Consider the following 13,362-nt stretch of genomic DNA (forward strand, 5'->3'; position numbering starts at 1 on the left):
CCGAGGCTGCGGCTTCGGCGCGAAAAAACTGCGTAAGAGGGATAACTCAGGATAAGTACATGGACCATCGACGACAGCCAGAGCTATAGCGAGGTCGCCATCAGACTGCCCCTCGATAAGGTTGTCCCAGACCACAATAATTACGGTGCCGCCGAGAATGATGCCGTAGGTGCCAAAGGCAATGCATATCGGCAGTTGTTAGCTGCTGGTATATATCGACATGGTGTGACCGCGACGGAATCCAGCGCCGTCGATGCCGGACTCGACAAAATCATCAATGCAGGACACAGAGCGCGGCGTCGTATATGGTAACGTAGTGATCTAAGATCTGGTTACCAGTTACGTTGTGCATACAAATGCCGATGAACCCGAGCCTCGTCGATGACAACGCGGTTTTATCAGGGACTCGGTTATTGGCCGAGCCAACCATGAGAAACCCGTATCGTCCGCCGCCAGCGAGCCTGTTCCCAATCACTCGAGCGTTTTGACCACCGACTACCGCCCTGTTCGCACCGAGAAGTGGCTGAACTGTAAGTCGGTGATTAACATGTCCTCTAATGGCTCTCCCACCGAGAGAACCTTCCGGTGCTGACTAGAAACGGCTCTATGTAAAATTTAGGCCATATTGTGTAGATACCGGGACCACTTAGGATAAAAGAGCAACTTATAATAGTAAGGGTAGCGGTACGAGAATGGCGTCGAGCCCGACCAGAGCAATCTCGTCTTTCTCAATTGTCAGCTGCTTGGCGTAGGTGCCGCCTTCAAGAAGGATCTGATCCCTGCAACAGGCAGCGTCGGTCGCATCCTGAATGGACTGGCAGAGTCGGACGTATATGGTGCGACAGTCCTTGTTGTTGTGGTAGTACTTGCTCGCTGCATGGTCTCTGGCACTGCGTTTCATGTCGCTACCGACGTGTGGGCAACGCGACCCACCCATCCTATTGCACTCTCACGCTTATGTTTGTCCTATAGATGACAGAAACGCCAATCTTTCCATTTGTATAGGACATCGCCCCAGGACTATAGATGTTAGTAGCTAACACGTTGTGATGCCGAGGAAGTTGACAGACCTTTGAGGCTGGCGGAATAGCCAGGGCTTGTGAAGGGTATAGCAGTGACGAAGTCAACCAAGAGGGTCTCGACGACTACCCAGTTGAGCTCTATGATGCCCAAGCTACTGAGAGAGATATATGAGTGGAATTGGCCAAGTGTGGCAAGCCTTAAGGAAGAGAAGACAAGCAATGGTCGTGCCCAATGATTGGACTTGAAAGGGTGGTTACATATGATCATGAAATATAATATCACCTCTCTTGTAGGGAATGAAGGTGCCGCGTTGCGTGCAGGAGATGACAGTCAATAGTATATATTTGCGTTCGTTTCTGGGTGCTTTAACCGGAAACGAGCAATTGAGATTTGATAGCAGGAAGTCGATGCGCCATGTACTCTCATTATACTGTCATTGATGACAAACTTATGCAGTGACCCAAGACTTCTGAGACTAACAGTAGATAGATCCTCCGTAGCTATGGGCCTCTCCAGGTTTCACGTGTATCGACCTCGCTTCAAGCTGTTGCTTCTTGAATTTGGCATAACGTAGGCCGCACGCATTGCACAACGTCCTCGCTCCATCAGGACCCCGTCGCCATTCGGGTGTGTCAACTCGGTTGCAATTATGACATTGGTCAAGGGGAGCCGCACGCTATCCACGTATGAGTTTTTTTTTTTTTTTTTTTTTCTCTCAAATGATTGAACCTACCCTCAATCGCATGTTGGCCTCTGTCATACCATATTGGGGCCTCATCGCATCTCCGTGCGTGGGCATATCGTGATCCTCCTCGTATGGGCTCTTCATTTTGCCTGCTTCACGAGCCCGCTCGTTCTGGCTCAATGCTTGCAACAGACTCCTTACTTGCTCCAAATGCCGCTCGATGCGCTCGATGTTGCCGAGCATATCGCTGATATCCCGCTCTGTCGGTAGTCTACTTAGGATAGGGTGAGCTCTATGCTGCTCTTGAGTGATTCGGGTATATACTTCGGAGAAGTTAAGAATCTTGTGGGAGCAGGAACCGATCTAAAGTCGGTTAATATTAACGCCCTTCTATGCGCGCTTATTCCGACATACTTGACTTAAAGAATCTTGGTAGCTCCAGCTTTCAAAGTGCTTAGTCACAGTAGCATCATGTCTAGCTCGAGGACTACACACTCCCTTTTCCGTATCGGGAGGTTCCCATGGATTATAGGGCTTTGAGACATGGGGCAGAACCGCGTGCTTGGGAGAGATCCGAGAAACGGGCAGACGAATCTGGCTAGGAGGTTGTTGGCCAGGTTGATAAACACGCGTAGGAGGCGGCGGCGGATGAGGATGTGTATACACCACGTTGAAGGGATAGTGGGCCCGCGGATGCCTCTGCTGTTGAGGATGATGTTGCTGGGGAGGAATGTCCGGCTTGGCTGAAAGGCCCGCCTGGCAGTCCGAGAGAGGCAGTAGCGGTCGGCTAGTGAGTGGTAGCCGATGAGAACTTGCGAAGGCGGTAAGAGCATCTTTTTGAGGGGAAAAGACGAAGCCGGGTGTAGTGGCTGTGGTGAGGAATGCTTCCCAGCCTTTGAGAACGATTGAGGAATGGGCTCGAAAGATGACGAAAGTTTGGAGCCGGGCTGGGTGCTAGAAGGAGGTCCAGGAAGAGGAGGACCCAGCTTGGTGTCCTGAATGAGTTCCGAGATTGAGGGCAATGGCCGACGATTCGAAGAATCATTACCGTTGGCCGGCTTCTGGGGCACAAACAGAAGAGATCATGTTAGAGATGCTTGCACTGGATGAGGAATGATGATAGTCCGAGGAGACTAATGGTCGAAGCGCGTGGTGAGTGGACGGCATAATGAGCATTGTCATGGCCATGGCAGGAGGTTCCCTATGCAAGGTTTCCATATGATCTCTTGAGATAGATAGGCGCTGCTAATGATGGTGGCGAGAATGGTAGGTTGCAGTAGGTGGTGTAGTCGTTGGGGGATGGAGGCAGAGCGAAAGCGGGAAGAGTGAGGGAGTTGTTGATGTGGGAGGACCAGCCAGAAATAAGAGAGGATGCTGCAGCAGCTCTCGTATTGGAAGCAAATAGACCACTTTCTCATAGAGTTAGGGGGTGTGGCAAATACAAAAGATGGCCTGGGGCAATTTGATGTCGTAGATGCATCTGATCTGGCTACATTCGGCTGGGGAGTGCTTGATGAATGAAGGAAGAAATAGACAGGCAGAGGGATGATAAAGGAAGAGCTTCCGTGACTTGACGAGCCAAAAAGGGTATCGAGATATGGAGCTAGCACTAGATGTGATGGCCTACTTAGGCGAGGGAAGGGGCTTTACACATAGGAGAACTCATGAGGCAAAAAAAAAAAAAAGGCAAACGAAGAAGCAACAGGCAAAGAAATACATAAGGCCAGAAGAGCCACGGGTATAGATAGTTCTGAAGGTTGATAGGAAAGAAGATTTGTGACAGCACTAAGGTGGGAGACCGACAGGGAGGCGGCCTGGGACTTGGGCTTCTTGGGTGGACAGACGCATGCAGACCAAATGAGCGCGGCTTACTTGCTGGCTTTCAAGGTTCGCTGGGGAGCGCCAAATCCACCGCCACAAGTAAGCGTGCCGGGGGATCGGTGTTGGCCCGCTGGATCACAGACCAGAAAAAGTGTAGCGCAAATTACTTAAGGCGGCGGCAAATCGTGAAACTGGCCTAAGGACCGGGGCTAAGGGACGTGGCACTTAAGCCGGTTTAAGATAGAGAGATAGGCGAGTGGAGGGAAACCCAGGGCACCGGGTTATAATCCTCTCGCGCGTTGGGGCTGGCAAGAAGGTCGATGTTTGCGGACGTTTGGCGTTGCGGGCTCTTGGTGCCAGGTGGTCGTGAGCTAGAGGAAGAAAACTTATGTCGGAATGAACTAGTTGGTTAACTGAACGTTGCCTTGACGACATTCTCCCGTGTTGATGCCATTGACTCGATCTGAGGTGACTGGGGCGTGCGGTCTGTAGTTTGTAGATGGTTGGAGCTTGCCTTGGTTGCGCACTGGCGGTTTGGCGACTAGCAACGGAGCAGTAGTGGACGACACCAGACCCAAAGCCGGGCAGTGCTGGGCCACTAATATGGCGGGCAAGGACGAAGCCTGCGGCGGCGGCCGGTGGCGTGTGGAAGGCACCAGAGCGGGTGAACACACTGCGGCGAAAGGAAGAAGAGGAAGAAGGCAATTAAAAGAGGAGGAAAAAAAGAGAGAGAAGGAGAAGGGGCGAGGAGGGTGAGCTGAGGTAACAACTCGAAAGTTGATGGTATCGTATTGTGAGACATGCGGAGGTGGTTGGATGCAAGGGAGAGAGAGCGAATGTTCAGGGGCAGGTGAGCGTGGGCCTCCTACAACCCTGAATCTCGGTTCAGGCGGCGTTGACAGATCTTCGGCAGCCCGTACCATCGCCTCGGGGATTTGGGCATGGTCAAGGGCCTGTGGATGGACAGTGCTCGAAAATGTGAACCAGTCGAAGAGGTACGTAGCTTGCACCCAGGCGAGCCTCCACCTTCCTTTTGTCTGTTTGTGTATCTCCGGATATGTATACGCTGTTCCATGACCTCTGTAGAAAGGCGCCGCCTGCATTGGACTCGATCAGTGAACAGATATCCTGCCCGATCGAAACCATTGATGACATGGTTGCCTGCCCATCCTGTCAAGCACCATCAGCTTGTCCCTCATTGCACTCTCGTTGCCTTCCGGGGTTAGGACGCTCTGCAATGCCAGCGGCTTGCATTCCCCTAACAGAGGGAAAGAACCGCAGCTTAAAGCGAGGTCAATCCGCCTACCATCTAAAGAAGGCTTTAGATCAGGAAGCCCACACTGGTCTGGGACTAACTATAGACGCAAACGGAAGTTCTCGAGTAAGTCATCACCAACGAGAAATGTCTTTTTCCGTGGTAACCTGAGTCGCTGGAAATGGGATCTATTATATTTTAGCGCCGACTCTGGTCTGGACTAAATCTTATCATATCGGTGGCGTAACACTATTGGTTACGTTACCGATTTAGGCCATGATCTTGGGTGGAGAGTAGCTACCTTGAGGATAGGTTAGAAAATGCCGTGAATTCTTGTAGATCGTTTACTAAAGAGGACGTCCGTGGCTGAGAATAATGAACTGATTGGGCCTGTGGCATTTCGGAGTTATTGAGACGTTGTTCAAAGACTGAGTATATTCCTATAAGTGGAATCTAACGGATCCTCCGCAAGATTTCCCCAAGGGTCCGTGCCCGCCTTAGGCAGAGACTAATAGAACTTCCAGCAAACAAAGACAGCCAAAATACAATGAGTGGGCTCCGTCGGGGATCAGTACTGACCATCGACGTTTATCTCGCAAGATGTATGATTCATGCTAGGCCGCATGGAAATCCAGGGTGGTGAAATGATTGACCCGAGCGACCCATATATCAATAAAAAAATTGCTTGGGTAAGACAAAATAGTGACTGGTTATATATACCTTGGGGTAGCCCCGGAGTAGCCCTCCATATATCACTGGCGCCTCTCGCCTGCTGATCACCCCTGGTAGAATGGGGGCCGGAATGGAGATAAGAGATAACAAACAGTATTAAAGCTTAGATATCCGGGGCATGTGTAAATAACGGCAATGACCCCTGCAAGTCAGGAATTTAGATGTAACGTACCATCTGTTGTTGTGTCGCCCAGGGATGCTGAGTGCACTTGACAAAAGGTAGTTCTTGTTGTAATGTTGTAATTATTCTTGGTTAAGTTTTCATGATCTCAATGAGAGGCCCTTTGGGGCCATATATCTTTGAATGATGCCATCTAGGACTTTGAACCTTAATCGTAGGACTTCAAACTTTAATCTTGATCCTGAAGCTTAGGGGGAACTCTCAGTTCTTCTAACACATAACCACCTTCTACGAACGGTGCTAGAGAAGAGCGAGCGAGCTTTAGGTAGACCTATATACTTTGCCACGGACTAACCCACTCCACAGCCTCCCACGGGGAATCAAGACGTTCAAGCGTTTTATCTCCCCACTTAGGCGCATTGCCGACGTTTGCAAGGAAATACCAAAAGGCACCATGGAAGTTATTTAGCCATACACGCTAGCACCCTGGGAGGCATGCATGTAAGCTATACTGAGCGATAGGGGGAGGAAGAAGAAGACAAGATCAAGGACTTGGCTCAGGCTCGATGGGCAGTCAGAATAGCGACCAGTAGTTCCGTAAGGAACGGACTGGTCGGCATGGAAGGAACAGTCTGGCTTCCGCTCTCCATAACTAAAGCGGGCAAAATCATCGAAACCTTTTCGGTCACCCTGGGTACGAGGGAAGAACACAATCCCTACACAGCTGAGTTGGCAGCTATCGCTCATGGCCTCAAATGGCTGCTGGAGATGAGGTATCGGGTCATTGTCATCCTGATAAGCAACAAATCTGCGGCGCAGGCCATACGTAATCCCCGTCAATAATCCGGATAAGGGCATATTCGGGACATATATAACTCCATGGAGGCACTTTAGAGAGACAAGAACAGGGTCAACCTAGTCTGGGTACCCGCGCGCGCTGAACTTAAAGTCCAGAGAATAGCCAAGATATCAGTCCGCCAAGCAGCGGAGCCGTACGCCACGCCACGACGAACATTAACGAAAGCAAAGTCCACCGTTCTGAACCAAACAAGGGCAGAGCTCCGAAGCGAAAGAAGACCGCCAGAAGGGGTGGGTAGACACTCCAGAAGGGTCGATTCAGCCCCGCCTAGAAGACACACTCGCCTACCATACGACCAGCTATCGTGGAAGGAGGCCAGCGTACTGGCACAGCTTAGGACCGGAATGGCTCGACTAAATAGCAATCTATACCAGATTCGAGCTGCGCCGATAGATGAGTGCCCGTGCAGACGGACAAAAGAAACGGTAGAGCATTTTTCTCTTCCGCTGCGTGAATTGGACGATACACAGCAAAGAGATGCTTCAATGTACGGATATAAAGCGCGGTAATATCTCCTTCTTTCTGGGAGGGAAGGCAATATTAGATGGACAGAAGTGGATACCTAATATGAACGCTATACGAGCACAATCAGATTCGCAATCGCTACGGGTCGCCTTGATCAGAGGTGATCTACCTAAGTTCTACTAACCCGCCAATCTACCAATACTAACTATAAACCCCTCGTACAATCAAAAGCATGCACTGCTTCAGCCGCCGAAAATAGGAAACTGAACACTTAGAGAAATTAGGCTTTAAGTTGACTTACTACTAACCTTCACGAGGACCAAGAAGAAGAGCGATGAGTAGTCTAAAAGAACGAGGCGAGTTTCACAAGGGCTTGGCAAGATCAAGGTAAGAACTAGGGAGGCGTATGTATTTTTAGCTTCAGAGCCCTTTGGGCATGGCCTACCGGGCGTAATAGACTTGTGTGTGTGTGTACAGTAGGTTTACCAGCAAGATATACTCGTCACCTCGACTAGGTACTACAATTAACTAGAAACATCTGCTTCGTAAATGATTTCAAGAATTCTCCTCCACCAGCCACGAAACACAGTGCCTCCCCATTTGCGTATGATCCGGAAAGCTTGAAGAAGGCGATAAAGGCCATCGATGGATGACGTTTCCCCCAGACTGATGTCGTGGTAGATGACAATGTGAAGCACCTCGCTCCCCTTGGCATCCAGCCTGAAAAAGGGACGGGCGAACAGCAAACTCCACTTGGCAGATTGGACATAGATCAAGGGAAATACCATCTCTTGTAGCACACCCCTCAAAGCCGACGCTTTGGAGGCAGACGTGAGACTGCCCAGCGACCAGATGCGTCTGACGTGCGCAGTCACCCAGATGCCAAGCTGAACTCGAGCCTCCTCCTCAGTTCGGCTGATGGTCTTTGTCTCAATCCCAAGGAAGATTGGATGATGGCGGAGGGCAAAGTAAGAAATGTGGTTAATCGAGTCAGAGCCTCCAGTTATGAAATGGGAAATCGTCTGATCAAGGCGGCCACTTGGTGACGTTGATACATCATGCAGTTGGTCGACTTGCCCATCGCCAATAAACAAGGCAAAGTCGACCATCTTGGACGAGGAGGTGAGACCGTCAGACATGGTTGGCAGGTATCGTGGATCGATCTTAGCGTTCGTACTGCAACATCAGGTCAGGAGAATGCACGCGAGATTTTGGGAAGAAGTGCTTACATGTATCTCCAGCCGATCTCAGAATCGTCATGCCCAAAGGCCAGACGCAGGACTGCTGAATGGACCGCGTTGTTCCACTCAGCCTCTCCTTCCATATCCCGACTGCATCGCCTTGAAAGCTTCTTGATCTCCTGGAGTTGGGAAAGCTCATGAAGCAAATCCTGGCGACTGCGAGGGTCATCCATATTTTTATGGAGTTGGTGAATCCGATGTTTGCGTTCAATGGCGACGTGAATATCCTCGCAAATCTGAGCCGGATAGATTCCGACTGACATGGTAATGTCGGTGAGGTCCTGGTGGAGTTCATCTCCAGCATCGCCCAGTAGTGCCCCGTTGTCTTTGAGGTCATCATATTCAATTCCAGCTTCTCGAAGTGAGGCCATGTTCTTCAGTGGACTGGTGGACCGTTTCGAAGCCGAGGACTGTCTTGATGGTGACGAACGAGAGCTTGTCAATGAGAGTCTGTCGAATACTGCTTGATAGTCGGACAGGGACTTGCTGTATTGGACGGAAGTGGCGGTGGTCGATGTGTTGGCGCGGTTACTAGAATCTCGAGAAGCCCGCGGTGTAGCTTCGGGGTCTGTACGAGCCGAATGATGGCTCGTCTGTGAGCCACTGGTCGAGCCGGTACTGTCATCGTTGGGATTGTGTCTCCGGGAGCTCCGCTTCACTGGGGAGCCGGTATTTTGCAGAGGTGGCCGAACTGGGAGAGACTGTGCCTTTGCCCTTGGTGTTTGTGTGGCCTTGACACGCTCGCTCCTCCTTGGCTGGTTTGTGGCATATGTGTCACTCATATTCAAGATGAGCCCTAAGCCGTCTGATGACTGGAGGGAGAGTGGTCTTTGGTTGCTCCTGATGCACCGTGGGTGCGATACTCGCGATGTGGCCAGCGGTGTGGCCAACAGACAATGGCCTGGTGACGGGGGCAACTGATTGGCAACAAGATCGCAGAGCCAAGCTTCAATTATCGCAGGATGCATTTCCGTCAGAATGGGGAAAATAGCAAGAAGGTTTGGTTAATGAGATTTCCCATTAAGGTACCGCAACTTGTTGTTATCGCGCGCATTGTTGTTTTTGATTGCCTTACATAAGCAGTGTCAACTGATGTTGGTTGACTAGCCAACGCTCGCATTTCGTAGCGGGTATTTTTCGGCTCTGGCAACATGAGTCCACCCCCGCGCCGAGCCTCACGACGACCAACCTTCAGCTTGGGAGAATAAAACAAATTGGACCGAAAGGTAGAAAAGCCTCCAAAGCCTCACCTATTTTCTCTATAGCATGGAGCTTGTATGCTTGCTCTTGGCGGCTCGGCTTAATAGAGAAGTGACTAGTTTCTTACATTATGGAAAAAACAGACTTGGGTTCCGTTTTGACGGTTAAAAACAGTATTTAACGGTCAAATTCCCAAAAGGGGGTTTTTAGCAGTAATTTACGTCAAAAACTCTCCTGTTTTTAGGCTTAGTGTATAGCTGTATTAGGATTAGTGTGTATATATGGAATAGGTTTAATGCATCGCGTGACTAGCGCACAAAACATCACCAAATTCCCTTCTTCAGTATTAAAAAGTAAAGAACATGCGGTTGAATTGGGCCCTGTACGCAACAAGCTCACGTGGAACCCGAAGGAGGAAATTGGCCCAATTAGGCAAGAAGGAGGGGGGAGCTGCGTACATCATAAGTGGCGATGACCTCAGATAGTCAGATCGAACTCAACAAGAACAACAACACAATTGTAGTCATCTTGGTGCCACACGTGCTTTCCGACACATGCAACTATCACGATGAGTAACAAAGGAGGTCGCCCTAAGACTCATGGTGTTTATGAACACTTTGCAGTAGCCCTAATTCCTCCAGGAGGGGGTAAAATCACTCCACTTCGCGTTCGGTGCAAATACTGTTCTAAAACCATGGCTAAGCACGTCTAACGGCAATAGAATCACCATACCAAAGAGTGTCTTAGTTCCAGCAAGCTACAGGCCATATGGATTGCTAGCCTCGAATCACTACGGCTTTGTCTATAATGGATCGAAACTCTAAAGATCAACTCGATCGAGCCGCAGTGTGACGGTCGAGGTTCCCAACGTAGTAAACCGTAACCGAATGGGTTTATGTTGGCAGTTGTAACGGGGCGTAACGTACTGAGCGTAGGGTGGCGAATCACGTCTGATAATATCAAGAAGTATTCTTGAGTAATCAAGTTATATTGAAAGCTAGAGAGCTATCTAGATAGGGAAGTGAGAATGAGCTAAGCTATATATACTATTCTGATTTGCTTGGTCGGTCATGGTCGAACGCGGTCTCGTTCAACCTGTTCGACCATTCAAGGTCAAGGTTTCACTTTTGATCGAACGTGGTCGAACTCGTTCCCGTTCGACCCGTTCGACCACACACCACTTCCACCGGGGTCTGTTTGTTCCATTCCGAGCTCCGACGTTTTCCGTTCGCATCCTGGTTGATCTTCCTACTCGTAACACAAGTCGACTCTGATAATACGCCAAAGACCAGCCGCCACATCCGAGATCTGGGGAAGAACAAGAGCCCGTCAACAAGGAGGCTCTATTCTGTGATATCGAGAGGATTTGAAGCTCAAGAGTCAAAGATCGCCTCTCTGAGCACCAGAATAGCCAGCCTGGAGGAGGAAGTTGGGCGGTTGAGCGGAGGCAAGAAGAGGAAGGCGATACCGAATCGCAACAAAGGATTCATGACATTAGCAGAGGCTCTAGTGGCTGGTGACACTATTTCCGAGCCAAACGAAGCAATTGAAGGGGCGGATGCTGTTGAGGATGTGATCGAGGCGTGAGGGATGGAAGAAGATGAGAGGTCAAATTCGGAGGAGGAAGAGTTAGCTGTGGTACGCGCACGCGCAGGGCGTGAAGTCAAAATACCGCGAAAATATTAAAATCCACTTGATTCTAAAACGAAATTCGAAAATCATTTCACGGTTTGTATTTTTGGTGAATTTTCCACATATGGTTGAAAAATTGCATTTTGTATGGGGAAAAAAAAATTTTGCTGTACGGTAGGTGGGTACGTACGGCAGGTGGGTACTGCATGGTATAGTTCTCTGCCGTGCTTAGCTATGCCCTAAGCTATTATCTACTCGTCTTATATAGTCTAATAGACGGTGAGTTTTATGGTTACTATTAGGGTCCGTAGTGTGTCGGGTTTGATTTGTAGTCCGCAGTGTACTCCTATCACTGAGTTATATCCGGTAGCTTCCTTTGCCGCTTAGTCTGCCGCTTCGTTGCCCGGCACGCCGATGTATGCTAGGGATCTAGCGGAACTATAGCTCTTATTCTTAGCTTCGAAGGCTATCTAGCTCTTAGATGGCCTCTATTAAGAGATATTGTCCCGATGGGGTCTTAGGGTTCTGTAGAGCCTGGATAGCGGCTTGGTTGTCGGTGAATATGGCGCTCTTTCTGGGAGCGGTGCTGGTTGCATGCGTGTCACGTAGTATCTGCAGTGCTAACACTATTCCCTTCAGCTCCGCCGCGTAGACTGTTGAGGCTTTGGATGGGCCTATGTACTCTAGATATCATGGGGTGACATCTTCCCTTGAGGTGGCTGCCTGTGTAACATCATCATGCATGCCACTTCTCCAATAGAAATAAGTCTATTTTACCCTTAAGTCTTTAAGATTCTAAAGATAGTCCTTAAGACTAGGTGTCGCACTGAGCGTGCTAAAAGGATCAAGAGTCAGGTAAACGATAATGGGCAGCAGCAGTGTGTTGATTGATTGTTGTCTGAAGTTGTCTCTTGTGCGGGGTATTCCATCCCGCAGAGTTACTTAAAGCATACGGCTAGATTGCTAACGCAGTTGTTTCATGAGGCCGTGAAGATCATGCCTACCCTACGACAGGCTGACTCGACAGTTTCATCCCCCCTCTGCCCCACCGCGATTTCTTGCTCTGTAACCTCCCACACTGGCCAGAGACCAACAAGCTAACAAACGCTTCCCGGCCGGCCTCGGGATCGCCTTCCCCCACACCTGCCCGCCAATCAAGCGCAACCGAAGATCCGATACCCATGCCCCCCCCCACCACCACTAGCCTTGGACAAGGGTTTCCTTCAAAATAAAAACGGTAATGGATCGACGCAGTTTTCTCTTTCCGCATAGAGGAGATAACGTAGATCGTACCCTCAGGGTCCCTAATCCACCCGCTCTCCGTCGAAGCCATGCACCGAGGGCTTTAGAAACTGGCCAGAGGGCCCTTGAGCGATGCTACGAATGTTTCTGCTTCTTCAGTTCTTGTTCGATGCATTGAGATTAAGAAACTCGAACAACAATCGGCTGAACACATTGGGAACATAATATTGGTGCCCGGTTGGCAGGTCTCGTATCGCCATTCGCGCCGCTGGCGATCTGGCCTTGGATTGGCCGAACCATTGGAAGACGGCCCCAATCCAATTTAGATTGACCACGAAGCACGGCTCGGCGCGAGCCGTTCTTGGACCTTGCCTTAACTGACATAGCATTGTTATGACGGAGTAACCCCACGGCTGGCCTTTCTGAAGCTTGACGTGTTTACCATTGAACGAGTGTCCCCAGCCGCGATCACGGCGTTTCCATGTCTAAGGTCTTGTCACACTTCGCGGGCCATTAGATCTTGTTTGTACCCTCAGCTGCTCAAGCAATGGTCCATTCGCGTCTTCGTTTCTGTCTGATCAGCATGCATAAGTGCGGGCCCAACTTTCCTCATGCAGTGCTACTTTTTCTTGCCGCCTACCTCCCTTTATGACAGATTCTTGTCCTAAACCCACCACTGATCCCTCCAACCATTATTGATGATATATTTATAAACCTGAGAAGAACTCTCATCTCACAAAAATTTAACAATCAAGTTCAATCAACACCTGCACTCAGCACCCCTGCGTAATATTCACAGCGCAACAAGATAGCAGTGCGGTTAAACTTCGCTAGGCTTGAGCGCCAACCATATTAGGAAATGTAACGCTCGACCGATTATCAACATGCCGCGACAGCAATATAGTTCTAAAAAATAATAGACGTGTTTTTTCGTATTCTTTAGACCGTAAATCATATATTAAAACTACATTTAAATCCAAGAATTAGTTGTGGTCTTGAAAACCTAGGTGCTGATTCCCCCCTGGATTGAGGCAAGTACACGCTATCCTAAAGGCAAAGCACGCTGCCAAAGAGCCAACATGTCGA

At 49.7% G+C, this 13,362-nt stretch overlaps 1 protein-coding gene across 1 annotated transcript; it reads right to left on the minus strand.

The window, feature by feature from the left end:
* Positions 1-7,485: 7,485 nt before the first annotated feature.
* On the minus strand, positions 7,486-8,984 carry MRS44_017187 (uncharacterized protein; the record flags this gene model as incomplete). Its single annotated transcript, XM_046271465.2, has 2 exons — positions 7,486-8,137; positions 8,191-8,984. The coding sequence occupies 2 exons, from the start codon at positions 8,982-8,984 to the stop codon at positions 7,486-7,488; spliced, it is 1,446 nt and encodes a 481-aa protein (XP_046127099.2).
* Between the last annotated feature and the right edge of the window lie 4,378 nt (positions 8,985-13,362).

Source organism: Fusarium solani, assembly GCF_023522795.1.
Source record: "Fusarium solani strain SB1 chromosome Unknown bctg00000013, whole genome shotgun sequence".
Classification (NCBI taxonomy): domain Eukaryota; kingdom Fungi; phylum Ascomycota; class Sordariomycetes; order Hypocreales; family Nectriaceae; genus Fusarium; species Fusarium solani.